The sequence below is a fragment of the Hippoglossus stenolepis genome, chromosome 15 (assembly GCF_022539355.2).
Source record: "Hippoglossus stenolepis isolate QCI-W04-F060 chromosome 15, HSTE1.2, whole genome shotgun sequence".
Taxonomy (NCBI): Eukaryota; Metazoa; Chordata; class Actinopteri; order Pleuronectiformes; family Pleuronectidae; genus Hippoglossus; species Hippoglossus stenolepis.
Genome location: NC_061497.1, coordinates 5,674,612 through 5,690,433, shown reverse-complemented (window position 1 = coordinate 5,690,433; position 15,822 = coordinate 5,674,612). Strand labels below are relative to the sequence as shown.

Here is a 15,822-nt window from a genome sequence, read left to right as displayed (position 1 = left end):
GCGACTGTCCCCATCGATTTCTTCTGTTTCACTGCTGCCACTTAGCTATAGAGAATTAAATGTGAGCAACTTCTGCCAAAGCTGCACATGCAGTCCCTTACATGTTTGAGCCTGTATTCCTATATCGAGGGACCTGCAGCAAATATTAATGAAGAGGGAGTTTTGAAAAACATCCAAGATAAGAAAGTGTTTATGGATTATCTACCAGGATCAGCTGTGCCATGTTTTCAAAGGATCATGTAGGTGACCACTAAGATATGGACATTCAAATTCATCATGGTCTGGAAGAAGTCATGTAAAAGTAGTTCTGGAAGTATGAATGGTGTTCCTATAAAAAAACTCACAGACACACCCCCTTCAACGATGAACCTTTGGCTAACAACTATTCAAATTCAATCTGACATGTTACCAAAAAGAAAAAGGTAGGACAGCTCTTAAGGTGAAAAACTTTTTTGCTCATATATTTCAGTTCAGGAATGAATGCAAACAAATTAAAAGGCATTATAAATGGTTACAAAAAAAATCATTGTCTTCTTGTTTAAATTTCCTCAAATTGTGATTCATGATATTTGAGGTATTAATTAATATATGATAAAATAATTGTTGGCTGGGTGATTGAGAAGACTGCTCCTGAGCTCTGAACCTGGCTCATACAGTACTTTGGTGTTATGCATCATTTCAGAAGTAAAACCCAGAGAGCCCCAGAGTTGAACAACTTTCACAATTCTGTCATCATGCAGATATGCAAACCAAAACCAGTTTATTCAAAACCAGTCAAGTTGCTGCAGCCATTTCAGCGCAGGCAGGAGAAGAAGTTTCAGAAACATATTTTGAGTTTCATTTTGTAAAAATTCTCAAAAACCAAGCAGCAGCTCTGTGACATGCAGAGAGTGATGCATCAAAGAGCACAGGAGAGTATGAGAGCATACAAATACACAGTAAATATGGTCTTTTACAGGTGAACACAGTTTTTTCTCTGGATTAATAACTGTACAGTGTGTCGTGGCTGGCAGGCGCCAGTAGAAGCAGTAATTTCAACATGTATGTGTAAGTGGGAAAAGTGCAAACATTTAAATATAAGTGATGTTTTAGCAAGAACAACTAAAGCATGCACAAAAGGATGATTGGCCGGAGTCCTCTGACATGAGCCAATAATGCACAGATGATTAAGACGACAACATTATTTATAATGCACCTCTAACACACACACAATGTAAAGCTGGACACACCTACGTAAAAAAATAAATAAAAAAGAAAAGTGTTACACAGCATTAAAGCAAATAAAACAGACATTTCAACATTTTTTACTTTTTGGTTCGATCAGCCCTTCATTGAAGGTTACTCTGCAAACACACCTCCCTGCTGTCACTCACTGCCCCTGATCCTCAGCACAGACAGGAAAACACAAAAGAGGAGCACAATCCTCAGACACAAAGTCACACAAAGACATTTTAGACAATGATATGCATGCATCAACTGTTTTCCTGAACAATAAAAGTAAAAAATTATATAAAGATCTACATTCCCCAGGAGCCACGTGATTTTTGATTTTGTAATTACGTCACTGTCTCTATGAGCACAAACCCAGAAACATGGACGCTAACATCACGTGAAATACTTTCCCGTTCAGACCGCACCACGCCACTGGAGGCTACCGAGAACCAGGCTAAGAGAGGGAAAGTGAAGTGCTGGGCTGCCTGTTTCCGATCAGCTTGTTGCTGCTGCTGTTATTGTTGGCAGCCTGGACCTAATCATAACATTGAGATGCTCCTTTCTCACTGTAGTTCGAGTGTTTAGATCCAAAATCTGTCTTTTTCCCCAAGGGGTATGTGCAAGACCAGCAAAAAAAAAAAAAAAGGGGGGCAATTGAGTTATATAAATAATACAAATGGGTTATCTGAGGCAGAGCTGCTGTGGAGGCAGAAATGTCCTCAGCTGGGTTGAGTCGGGCTCCGACTAAACAACCACAACTAACCCTTAGAGTCAGCCAACCAACTCGAATGGCAAACAAGGGGCTTGCATGAGGAGACTATCCCATTAGCCCAACATTTCCCAGCTCTATAAACTTGACTGGCCCAGGCAAACTAATATAGGGACTGTGCAAAGAGTACCAGAGTGGGGAGGGGGGGGTTACATCTTAAAACTGTCCCCAGCCTTGTTGTGTGGACCCCAACTTACACAAACGAAAACCTGCAACACCCTCCACCAACACCTTGTATAGTACTGGGTGGGTATCACCGTTAATAACTGAAAAAGAATAAATATAATAAAGTGTGATCTCATTTTACCATTTAAGTATATTTATGGAACAATAATGCCATAATAATAAGGTTGTTGTCCTGCACATGATAAACATACTGTAATGACTGTGAACACCAGAGCCATCATGTGTGACTATTTGATTAAATCTGTTGAAATCATTCTCACAACGAACTGACAGAGTATATTTGGGGTGTTAATAATAAAGAGACCCTTCTCAACTATGACTACCCTCCCCACATTAACATTAACCTTAATGACCTCCCCACCCTCCCACCCTAAATATTTCTGAACAGTCACTTCACCTGGATGATGCTGCACAGGTTGATTTAATTCCATCTGTGTGAGCGCTAACTGGACAATTAGCCATTGGAATAAACTGGAGTCAGGGCAGTTCCTAATCCCTTTCTGTCCCCTCTCGTCCTCAAACAACATGCACCTTGAAGTGCTCTATTCTCTGTCACTTTGACCTCACATCAAACAGGAGTGTGTGGTGTTGTAGTTAAGTATAACAGTGTTTGAGAACCAAAATCAGATAAACACAATAGATTTGGAGAGAAAAATGATCATCAGAATATTAATAGTCACACGCATCGACAGCAGGAAACGTCACACTGAAATGTGTTCCAACAAAGCCGCTGCCTGGTGTGTGTGGTCTCCCTCAGACATCCAACCGGGACTATGAAGTTCAGCACAGGAAGTACTTCGGCCTTCAAAATAAAACCTACTGATGGCACATACACAACGAGGGTGTGAGACGAGAACACTGAAGTTACTTTAAGACATCTTTGTACAATATTAAAAATGGCCGATCACTGATCAGAAATCAAAAGCCCTGTACGTCACTGAAGAGACGATATAGTGTCATTTACATGCTGAAGTCTGTGATGAGTTCCTCGTCTCTTCAATGGGTTGACTATGACTGATGATGGGGCGTAAATATTCACCATACATACAGTTAAAAAAGTCCCCCCCACCACAAATCAGTTTAATGCAAGTGAACAAACATTTCCTTGTCTTTTTCTGCAACAATACTTTGATCCAGAAAATGATCAGAGCTCCTCTCATTGGTTTATCCATGGCATCGCCGATAGTGGTTGAGCAGGTAAGACGATCACACTTAGTGCCGGGGGACTCCACAGTGAAGAAGGAAACTGGGGGAATAAGAAAGGATCGACTGGAAGCAAAAAACCAAAGCAAGCCTGAGTGTGAGAGGTGAGCGAACAGTAGTCCCAAGCACAGGGATGTAAAGAGGACGGAGTTCTGTGGACGGCAGACTCAAGACGAGGGCTCGTCCTCATGCAGGTCCTCCAGCTCTCCCTCTCTGGGTCCGTCTCCTGTGCTTCCCTTTCTGAGAGAAGAAATGAAAGAGGGAGAGAGAGAAAGAGCACAAGTCAATATCAACATTTTGTCCTTCCGGTAATGTGAAGCTGGAGGACCGCGGCGAGGAAAGAGATCCAAGTGATGACACTTTGACAAGGTTATGCAGGTTGTTCCCCCTTTTTTTTGTAACATGATGAAGGTTAAAAATGTAAACAGCGTAAAATGACAGCAGCAGGGAGATGATGAAAATTACAGCAGGGGAGAGGATCCGCATCCATCACTTCTCATGATGGTGGATAAGCGGATGGCAAGCGGAGGAGTCTAAGAGGATGGCAGGCGCAGTGGCTGGTAGACGTTGGACAGACAGCGAGCCAGACAGAGTTTTACCTGAGAGAGGGGTGGAGTTTTAAAGAGGGCCGGAAGGGCCACGAGTCCCTGCAGCAGAGTGAGAGAAAAAGATGGGAAAAGTCACAGGTGAGAGGGCGGAGGTCACCTCAGGAGGTCAGAGGCGTGGTCGCTGCTGGAGACGACATCCCCACCTCCACAGTCCACCTCCTCAGGATGATGTCATCATTTGGATATTTGATTAAATGCTTAAGTTACTGTTTCTTAAATGTTTAAATTTGTCCTGCTTCATACCAATGCACATTTGATAAGTTGGGGATTTTGACCGTCTAATTAAATTAACTAATATTAAAGAAACAGTCAGTTTACTCATCATGAAGAGTACAACTTTTTTTTAAGAATGGAGACTATCTTTCCTTGAAGTCGGTTGTTGCTACCGTAGGCATTTTAATATATATTCTGAAAGGAGGTTCAGCAGTGGTTAGTATTTTGTGAGCTTTTTGATTTCTGGTTTAAGATAATTGTTTTCTTGGCAGGAGTTATAGAAAGGAGTGGGCTATTCTTGTATATGTTCTTCAGCATTTTCAAGAAAATATATATTTTTTTACATTTTTGCATTACAAAGAGACGAGAGGAAATCATCAGGGATTGGCATCAACAACATGATTTAGGCAGGGAGAATATAGCGCAAGATTCTATCTTGGCCATTTCCCCAGATTGGAACTAATCAAGCATTATCTAATCTATCGAGTTGCATTATGGAAAATTTAGAATGAGGTTTTTTGGGGATTAAAAGTCGGACATTTTGGTCTCAGCTGAGCATTCTTATTTAAAATAGTCTCTTTAGGACTCCACAACATTAAACAGGTGTAATACTAAAACCAAAACAGCAATAATACTTATTTGCAGTGTTGATCAGATCACTCTCTTTAATCGCCTCTAGAAATATTGCATAATTAATATGACATCCAGTACAGGGAGAGTCATTAGACGTCCTGTCACACAGCTGTTTCTAACAGTTAAAACCACATTGCCCATAAACCCAGGGGCATTCTATCACAAAAAGGAAAATACTTGGTGCTACCAGTAAAGTATTGCTTTTTTTCTTCATTATCCAACAGGGGGCAGTATTGATTCACGTCCCCTGAAGACACTAAATAGCAGCTATGGGCTCTGAGTGTAACAGGGGAAAACCTCGAGCTAGATAGAGAAATCCTCATAGAAAAAAAAACCTCACAACAGGAGCTTAGCGTGTGCTTCACATTCAGCTCCACAGTCGTCCATCATCGTGGACACCAATCATGGATTACACTGTCCAGAGGGCAGCTGCAGTACAGCAGGGAACAGCTATACTTGCTCCGATCTGCCTTTGACTGCATATATATTAAAACTGCATGATGGGATAAGACTTTCCAAGGTCAGCCCGAGGCTCTGACGGATCTGTATCATTCTTTCTCTCTCCAAACCCTTCCACCATTCAAAGCTGAGAGCAACACAGAAAGAAACACTTAGAAAAGCTGTAAGCTCCGCTGCATACAATGAAAGAATGAATTATGGTGCTATGGCAACAAAAAGCAGTTGTTGCTGCTGCCGCTGCCATCGCGGGGATGAGTGCTAGTTAACCAGATGCAGCAGAGAGAGGAGACAGGTGTGAGGTATCAATCTGTGTAACCTCAACAATAAGATCGAGCCTCTGTGGTTGTATTTTGGAGTTTTCTCTTCATGCATTAGATGTGCAAGGATGGGTGGACTGGAGCTTACATGAGCAGGCTGCCAGGTGCGGACATGGACCGCTCCTCTCTCCTGCTCGGGCATTCGAAGGGGTTACTGAAGGAGCGCTTCCTCAGCATGGCCTTCACCAAGATCTGAAACATTCACAAACACACAATGGTTACAAACGCGCACAAGAGTCGCTTTGTTGTTTGGTGCTTGTGCAGAGAATTCATAAAAGAGCAGAATATCTGACTCCTAACAGGGAGAACAACACTAGGGCTTGTTTTCTGAGCCAGAAACTGTGTGAATCTCAAAAGTCATTCACAGAAAAAAAGGGAAATCTCCCATTAGCTAAGAGTGTGTAATTAGCTTCTTGCTTGTAGTGATCGGATTTTGTAGTTTTGTGCAGAAACAGGTGAGGAAGAAACGCATGTTTTAAGGAAAGACAGCTCCCACTCTGTGTGTTTATGTCTATAAGGTCAATGCTTTTGTGATCAATGTAATGTGTGTTTAGAGCTTGAGTGTGTGACATGGTGACCTCTGACAGAGGCTTCACACCCAACCACAAACTGGTCAACAGATTCAATCAGAGTCTCTCTGTAAGAACAGCTTTTATTGCACTGACACAGATTGTCGTGACTGAAGCTTTTCCTGTGAGCACTCCAGTTAAAAGCTGCTGTTAACAAATAACATCTGGCTCATACCCAGTGTCTGATCTGCTTTAACAGTGAACAGAGGCGTCTTCATAAACACTGATGTTACTGTGCAGCAGGCAGACAGCACAGTGGCGGTAAAGGGGCCACAATTTACACAGAGGGGCCAATTCTATGTCCAACATCCACGCACAACTTCTGATTCAGTAAGGTGAACATTCAAATCATTCCCTGTTTACTGTTAGTTCTATAGCTTGGAGCAAAGACACACATCAATGAATATATTTTTGAAAATGTATCCTTGTTCGTGCACATTGTGTTCTTCAAAAAAGCTTAGAAAATAAAATGTAATGTAAATGGGGCCAGTTGTTGGGGCCTGGGTAGAGCCTACAGGAGGCAGGACTTGATGCATAAATCATGCTGAATACTGAGTGTTTCTGTTTACAGCACATCAAAACCAGTGTCACCAAAACCTCTTAAGTCTTAAGTCTTTCAAATTTGAAATCGTTGTTGGCATCGTCTATATATATATAGTTTTTCCTCTTTTCCACCCTGAGATATTTGTATTATTTTTCTTTTTGATTTGCTTGCGGTGAATTCTCCTGCAAACTTCTTACATGGCTTCACTCAGACATTCTATTGAGTTCTTACTAGGGGGCTTGCAGGAGGAACTCCAGAGAAAGTCCGGAGCAATTGACTCAATGCGTTCTCACATACTGCCGCTCCGCAAAATGTCAGGAGATTATCAGGAGGTCAATGCATGTCTGAAAGCAGCTTCGAACCCAACTATGTCTGAATGTTTTGAATAGTTGAGCGATGAGTGTCTAAAAATGCCCAATGTGTATGGCACCTCATTTACATCCTGGGATATTTGTATTCTTCCAGAAACACCATCAACACGACCACTCGCTCAACGTGAATATTTTCGGACAATGTCAGGAGCAAGTGATGTGGACATTTGTGTTCTCACATACAGCTGCTCCAGAATATTTCAGGGTAATATCTGGACTTACACGCATGTCTGAATGCAGCTTAAGACACAAGCTTGTCCCTAAACAAGGCTTTGTTGTTCTGTTGGTGTGTGTGTTCCTTGTTATTCTGTCACATTTATGGTGAACACAATAATGAGGCTGTTGAGGAACAGCTACCACTCAGTGCTGCAGACTGTGCCAGTGTAGACACAACGTTGCTCGGTGGGCGCAGGACACTCGGCCGCTTCTTACCACTGCAGAGAGGCTGGGGACAAACTTGACTGAATTCTGGATGTCCTCCTCCGTCACCTCCACCACAGAGCAGTGCTCCTCCTCCAGGGGCAAGGGGTCACTGCCTCCCTGGGTCACCCACTGGTCCAACTAAACACACACAAACACACACATACATGTGACTGAATGTGACAACATGACCCCACCACATAAATGCTGCTGAAGGGTCAAAGTGACTAAACCAGCCTGAGTTCATATTTGTTACTTCATTATTGATCAAATTAAGATTGATTTGAATTCTTAAGTTGCAGATTGTCTATATTTTCTTATATTTTTCTCTGCTGTGGATTTGTTTCTCTGTAATGTTTACAGCAGCAGGATGGTGAGTCAGTGATTGACACAAGAAACTACAGTATCCATGTTCATCATAATGAAGGAACTTGTCACCCAGTGTAATGGCTCACTGATGTATTTATACTTATTATATGTACAGAATTCTAACATGACTACACAATTAGCATTTTGACAAGAAAACTCAAAACACCATTAAGGATCACAACTGCTACTCCTTCACAATGATGATGATTCTGAGAGTTCACTTTCCTTCATCATCATCATCATCATCCACCCAGTAGCCTTACCGCTTCTCCTTTTGAGCCGGTCCCAGCTGCGACAGGCTGCCAGCGATATCACAGTACTGACACATGGTGGCAATAGACAGACAATTATGCTCGTGTTTGTAGCTATGGGCAATTGATAGTTGTCAATTGGGTTTGTACACGAAACCTTCTTGCTGTGAAGAGAAGCTGTGAGCTGATGGTGCTCATCGCTGCACCACCGCGCCGCCCTCTTCAATATCCATTAATCTGTGGGCGCTTTTCCTGTCTTTGTGCAAGAGCGTGGTCTTTCAGTTTGAGAGGAAGATTATTCATTTCAGGTGAAGTGTTGACAAATGAAATGTCCCGACTGACCTGAACATCATACATTTGACTGTAAGCTCAGGGTTTTGAGTGAAAACATAATAAATACAAATATATATACATAACAAAATCCTGAACGTGAAATCAATAAGTCCTGCTCTGAAACTGAAAGACCAGGCTGTTGAAAGAAAAACCCATACCAATCAAAATTTCCAGCCAACGAGGAAGACACCAGAAGATCTGTGAGCTTCAGATTAGCGAGCATCAATACACGTTGATGAAGAGGCAATTGACAAAGGGGCAGCTGAGGCTCAGGGGGCTCGACTGTGCTGTAAAGCGCTTTGAGTGGTCATCAAGACTAGAAAAGCTCTACATAAATACAGACCATTTACGAAGATTTAGCCTGGAGGAAGGTTTTGAATGGTGTTCCAATGTGAAGCAACTTCTAGCTAAAGCATGTTTTCATCTAATTACTTGAATTCAAAAAATCAAGTACGACACTATGCTATAATAATCTACCAATCTCAATTGATTGGCAGGTTTTGTCTGGGTTGCTTCTTGCAGCTTTCGTCAAATAAAGCAGTGTAGCTGTGTGTGCTTGTGCACGAGGACATGCATGAAGTCTGGCAGCCGCGATTTCTCCTGCTCCACAAACAAGAGTCTTTTGTGAGAAAGCACAAGATTAGTGTGTGTCCTTGAAACACACGGTGGGGAGAGAGGGGGGGGGGGCAGTCATCCGTTCATGGCTGCAGGTCCAGGACCTCCCTGCCCCTCTGGCACTGACGGACAAACCGGGACAAACAGGCTTCATCCTGCCCTGCGGCGACACAGCATGTCTAAAGAACCCTGCAGCACCGTCAGACCCTCACAAGCCAATAAGTGCAGAGAGAAGCCCGGTCCTGTGAAATCACTAAAACTCCTCTTTGTAATGATCAGGCTCATGTTTGCTGCCTGTCACGAAGCCCAGGGGGTCATTTCACAACTGCTCTGCTCTCTACACGTTACCTTGATCTCAGGGATGGTGATCCTGGAGTCTGGGTTCTTGTCCAGCATCCGCAAGATCAGAGTCCGCAGCTCTTCACTGATCTTTGGTCTGCATGAAACACAAGATAAAGATACAGACATTTTTTAATGAGGGTTAGGATAATAGACACCAAAGGCATCAAAATCATTGAACCTGAATGTTTCATGCACTCTGAGTCGGGCCGCAACAATTAAACGATTAATCATTCAGCAATCGACTACTTAATTCATCGACAACAACTTGATAATTGATTTATCGAGTGTTTAAATGAAAAGAGTCAAATATTCTTTGATTTCAGCTTCTTAAATGTAAATTTGTTCTGGTTTCTTTGACAGTTAAGTGAGTATCTTTGATTTGTGGACAAAACAAGACTTTTCAGGAAGCCATGTTCGGGTTTGGGAAAAAAGCAGATGCAGACAACTAATTGATTTATCATTAAAATAAAAAATAAAAGATAATCAAAATAATTGTGCAGCGCTGATTCTAAGCAGCATTTTTTTGAAGAATTGCTAAAATCATAGAAATTACATAAAAGACCAAAGACGGATTGGAATCAAAATCCCTAAAATCTATGAATAAATACAATAGAAAGATAAAAAGAATAAAAATAATCAACTTACAACCCCTCATCACATTGATTTAAATTTTTAGAGGCCGTAAGAATGAAAAGATAAATCCAGTATCCGATCCAGTATAAGGTTAGAATTCTCTTTTTTCTTACCACTGCTGTTTATTTTCTCAGAAGACTCAGAATAAGTGCTATTCAGAGACCAAGACTTTATGGTGAGTCAGTCATGAGCAGCAAAGGCAGCAGCCACACACATTTTAATTTCGGCAATGTATGATGGTAAGATGCTAACATATAAATAACATATTTATATAGATAACTATAACATATAACAAATACAATATACATAAACATATAACACATATGGTGGCCCTGAGGGTAAAAAAAAAAGCAACTGTAAAATACAAACATCTTAGACAACCTCCGCAGATGGTTATCTTTAAATAGTTAATGTGGTTTTCTTTCAAACATTTAAGATGTTGATGAATAATGTGCCAAATAGCATATATTGATATTGTAAATAAAACTATGGGGGAAATATCTTAATTAAACTTTGCTTTTTAATTTTTGGGGTATATTGAGGCAATGTTGGGCACAATGAATGATGGGTAGTCTTATCATGACAAGTTGTGAACAAAGCTGTGATCAGTGATGCAGCAAACGGAGCCTCTTCCAATGAGAGGCTGCAATGTGGTGGTATTTGCTCACCCACCTTTTGTCTTTAAAAAGATAAATCTACCATCACACTGTCCCTCCAGTCAGGTGATGACATTTGAGCAGCCAGAACAAATTATCGTTATTCTATTTTCAGCAAGTGACAGACATGAGCAATTAAAAACGATCACACATTTAGACCTTAGAGTTGGTTCAGTCCAACCCGTCGCTGATTGATGGGAGCAGACTGACAGCGCAGTGACAGTCTGAAGGGTCTGAATTAACCAACAGTCAAATTGTCAAATTAAATAGTGCTCAGTGGTGGAAACTGACTTATTCAAACATGTACAGACTTTTAATCAAACCGTAAAAGGATTTACTTTTTAAATTGGATGACGTGTTGCTCCCTGTAATCATGTCTTCTTCAGATTTTCTCATACAGGGTAAACAAGAGTTTACTGCAAGGGGTGTTTGAAAGTCACATTCTGAGTTGTGCATTAAAATAATCCTTGATGTGAGATCATGATCTGCACTTAAAGTTAGATAATCCCTGTAAACCATTACATATACAGTAGCTCGTGGTGTTTTGAGAACAACTACCAGTAGAACAGGTGGCACTGGAATCAGAGGACATTTCATTCATCCAAACTGTTTGTACTTTGCGACAGTTGTTAAGACTTTGGCCTTGTGAGAATAGCAAGCCTCATGTTTAACCAGGATTACTATTCAAATTGTATCATGTTTTGTTGGAGGGCTATTATATTTATACAACTTGTTTGTCCTTGTTGGACCTTGGTGGTGGCCTTGAAGCCTGCAGCCTAATAACATTTTTACCGCATAACAATTTCAAATATTAAATAGCCTTTCTTCATTTCCTGTCCTGATCCACCCAGTAATATGATTTTCATCAATAGCAATATAACAAAGGTTCAATACATATCTATATAAGGCTTGTACTGTACAAGCACAGTGAGGAGGTTTAACACATAATTGATCCACCTCAGATTTGTAAAATGTTAAGCTGTTTGTCAAGAGTTTGTCATTCTCTGTTTGTCAAGGAGAGAGCAAAAATAAATAGTAACATTTATCGAGATAATTATTAATATTGCCTCATCATATTTTTTATCTTGATAGAATTTGTAGCCATGTCATCCAGCTCTAGCTTATAGATAGTTATAATTACTTGAAAAACAGTTGAAATGATCAAAAATAATAATGGAAATAATACTACTACCTACTACAACAATAAATAATAATACAAAATAAAAATAATAATATTCAATTCATTTGCTTTTCAAGTATAAGCACAAAGTGTTTTTCAAGTGGAACATATTTTGGAACATGACAGCAGATAGAAATAAATGGTGGTGTGATTGTAGGGGGTCTAGAATACATCTGACACGATCTATGAGGGAGGCATGGTAGAAGTACAGGATCTACTATTATCTATTATCTATTATCTATCTCTGTAAAAGTTTGTGTGATCACAATGGTAACAGTATAGCGATATTACATGCACTGCACCATAGTGAAATGACCCTGTCAGAGCTGACAGGGGTTTACAGCTGTCGTCGATAGGTGCAGTGTGGAGATGATTTCATTATGTGATTTCATCAGCTATTGTGTTAGGAGGGTGGTGTTTAGTGAAGAAGCTGTCAGCACAGCACGAAGTCTCTTGAGCCTGTGGGCGAAGGCACTTTACCATCATTAATGACACGACACCCTTTACTGACACATCCTCCAACTGCCACTCAGGGCCCCTTCACACGTGCTGTGTTTATACTTAAGTATATCACCACGGCTCTTCCTAGCTTTTTTTTTTTTTTATCACCGCTTCTCCCTCCTTCTTTTCAACGTAGATCTCCATGTTTCTCTTTAACCTTTGAGGTGGATGGAAGATAGGGGAGGCACAGCAGCTTGTATGTGTCCAGGCTGCTGCTGCGGCCCCTGTTTGTTTTCTCTCTCTCTCCAGTGCTTGTTTTGATCACAGGCAGGTGACATTTACTGTGTGCTGGCACCGACTGCTGTGCTGAGCTACTCGTTTTTTTTGGAAGTGTAATTTGTAACTGGAAACGAGAATGAAACGCTTCTGCGATGGCAATGCAGATGAGATGGATAGAGCTGCGACCACTTGGCTGGTACGTCACCGCTGTCTCTTTTAATCAAGCGGAGGAGCGAGACGGATGCAGGAGATGGACTTACACTTCTGGGAAATCCACAGGCCTGGTCCTGATCTTGTTGTGCAAGGCCAATATGTACTCGTCAATAAACGGACACTGCAGATGGAGCAGAAGAGAGAGTGAAAAACACAAGCAGGAACATTGAATTACTACCGTGCCAGAAGAAAAACGGCATGCCCGGAGACAAGCAAGACAAATAACAGCAGCTTGTGGTCTGCATTAAAATGAATTATGCCAATAAACTGGTGCAGAATCAAACGTAAAAAAATGGATAATTGAGTATCCCCACTGAAAGTGTCCCTGTGTGCCGCTAACAAGCACTGTTACAGTGAACACTTTCCAGCCTCTACTGTTACAGTGTGTGCAGCAGATAGTGATAAGTGACTGAGGGAGAGATAATGTGCAGACTTGCCTTTCCAAAGACGAAACAGTAGAGAGTGACTCCCATGGCCCACACGTCCAGAGCCTGTGAGGTTTAATGTGACATAGTGACAAAGTGAGATCAAAAGGTCCAAACAACAACTTTTATAAAAAACCATCACAGGGACATATATCGCTATCTACTGTGATTTATGAGTCATTTTCTAACCTTGAGCTCATTTTCTGGGGCCGTCTACCATCAGATAACCTTGGAGATGGATGTTAACGATCAACAGAGGCACAACAACTATTCATCAGGTTTGTCTTCTTCCTCTGACCTGTATAACACGTTCTAATGGCCCAAAGTACTCCTGGAGTATTCAATATTTCACAGTAGACTTGCACAAAAATCACAAATGTTGGTGAATACTGGACACGAAGTTCTCTGAGATGTGGGTCGAACAAACCTGAATCAAGATGAATGCACGACTAATTAGAGAAAAAGTCCCACTTCAAAGCTCCAGGAAATACTCGACCCGAACACCCTGATAGTGTTTTGTCTGCAATCAAATATTCTATTCTGGCCCTTTTATTATGCAGATGCAAGTTCAGTCCTGGAGCAGATCCATCTGTATGCCTTTGGTGATGACGGCTGTAGAAAGGAACAGGACTTTAACTGCTAATGCCGGAGATGAATAGCATGTCAGGGGTCGAGAGCTCAGCCTTTGTTGTTAATATTTCATAAATCAGCAGGTACATTTGGGAACACGAGCCTCAAAACGTCACTCATACTGCACAAAAAACATCAACCAGTTCTTCAATGTAATGAATAAAGACTAGGTCAAAACCAGAGACAAAGATGGACAACGTGTCTCAACTTCCCACTATCCACAATGAAGCCAAAATATGTGCTGTGCTGTAGCGATCGGGGGGGATGGCGCCACGGTATTGAGTGCCCATCGATTAACGTGCAACTGTCAATCATGACGTTTCATCCCGTTATCATAGCATTAACTAGGTAAACAAAAACAATCTTAGTGGACAAATGAACACTTGAACATACATCAGTGTGATAAGACCTACCTAAAGTGAATGAAACCATCGATGAGAAAACATTTTTTTTAACATGCACTTAAACCTTTTAGTTTGGTCCATGTCCCATCCACTAACATGGAGGATGTTAATGACCTATACTGCAGCCAGCCACCAGGGGGCGATCGACAGCTTCGTCCATCTTTATATACAGTCTATGGTAAAAACCTTGTGTATGGCTGGACCATATATTGTAGAGATGCTCGGATCGGCTCTGACATCATCCTCATCCGCACGTACGTTTGACTCATCCACCCATCACCCACCCGAAGGAATTTCTCTCTCCAATTTAGAGACCAGCACCCGCATGAACATTCCAAAATTAAAATAGCATCCACCCTGCGACTAAACTCCGCCCCCCCCCTCAATGATGCGCCCGGCATCTGCAGTGTATTGGCAAAGTGCGCATGGAGATGCCTGTGGACAGAAAAGCTGCCATTGTGCCCACACAGCAGTTCAGATAATTCTCTTCTGTGGAAATTAGTTTGTCTAAAAGGTCACTGACAGATTTGTTGCTAGGTGCTTTTGAAAAAAAAAAAAAAAGATGATGAAAGGAGTGTGGAAAGTTGGTAAATCGAGCACAAAAAGGTGCCAAGTTGGCAACACCCCAATTTATTTCCAGAATAGCAGACAATGAGGAATCTCCAACACTCGGCTGGCGTAACTTCATCAGACAGACAGTGAAATAATGAGGATTAACCGTATCGTCATTGCAGAATGGCAGATTGTCCTTGATAAACATGACTGATCATTGCTTGACTGTCAAAGTAGCAGCGCAGTATAATGATGTGAACCTTTCCCTCATCAAGAACATGTACGTAAACCTGATAGCTTAGCTCCCCTTCTTTACTCTGCTAATGCCTTTGTTTTCAGTAGGATGCCACTTGAACACAAAGAGGAAACTGCTGACAAAGACAATCTGCGTCTCACATTAACAGGCCAGCAAAGGTCTGGGTTTACTGGTTCTCTTTTTCAAATCAGCAGCTCAGACAGACACGCACACACCAGACGAGCACATATAAAAAGGACTGTAACTCACTTTTCCACTGAAGCTCTTGCGCTGGTCTGACAGCGTCTCTGGGGCCATGAAGGCTGGAGTGCCGGCTGTACTAGACAGCAAAGCATCGTTGCCCTCAAACTGGTTGCTGACCCCGAAGTCTGCTATCTTCACGTGGCCGTCGTCCCCCAGTAACAAGTTGGAGGGCTTGATGTCCCGGTGGACAATCTTCTGATAGTGCACTGAGGATGAGAAAGAGGACGTTGTTCAGCAGGCGGTTAGAGCTGCTATAATAAAACCTGATGAGTAAATTGGAAAAAGTTTATCCTCTGGGGAAATGTGAATGAACCCTGGTGGGTTTGCGAAAGAACGTACAGACTTCTTCTTCTCAATAAAAACTCATGATATCTTGGTATTGGTGTTAATTTTAATATTTAAAAATGAAATGTTGATATCTTGATAATAATACCTGCATGATAATATTTGTGTGTGTGTGTGTGTGTGTGTGTGTGTGTGTGTGTGTGTGTGCCCC

The 15,822-nt window shown here is 41.5% G+C and overlaps 1 protein-coding gene across 3 annotated transcripts in view; it reads right to left on the bottom strand.

The window, feature by feature from the left end:
* Window positions 1-434: 434 nt before the first annotated feature.
* Window positions 435-15,822, bottom strand: part of camkk1a (calcium/calmodulin-dependent protein kinase kinase 1, alpha a) — a 68,911-nt gene continuing 53,523 nt past the window's right edge. For 2 of the 3 annotated variants that reach the window (XM_035177760.2, XM_035177761.2), the window contains exons 10-17: window positions 15,333-15,532; window positions 13,254-13,307; window positions 12,864-12,937; window positions 9,421-9,508; window positions 7,517-7,645; window positions 5,689-5,792; window positions 3,970-4,017; window positions 435-3,610 (exon numbers count right to left, since the gene is read on the bottom strand). In XM_035177760.2, coding sequence (XP_035033651.1) covers window positions 3,538-3,610; window positions 3,970-4,017; window positions 5,689-5,792; window positions 7,517-7,645; window positions 9,421-9,508; window positions 12,864-12,937; window positions 13,254-13,307; window positions 15,333-15,532 — 770 coding nt within the window. In that variant the 3' untranslated portion in view covers window positions 435-3,537. The remainder of the gene's footprint in view (window positions 3,611-3,969; window positions 4,018-5,688; window positions 5,793-7,516; window positions 7,646-9,420; window positions 9,509-12,863; window positions 12,938-13,253; window positions 13,308-15,332; window positions 15,533-15,822) is intronic. The other variant, XM_035177762.2, reaches the window with a different exon arrangement.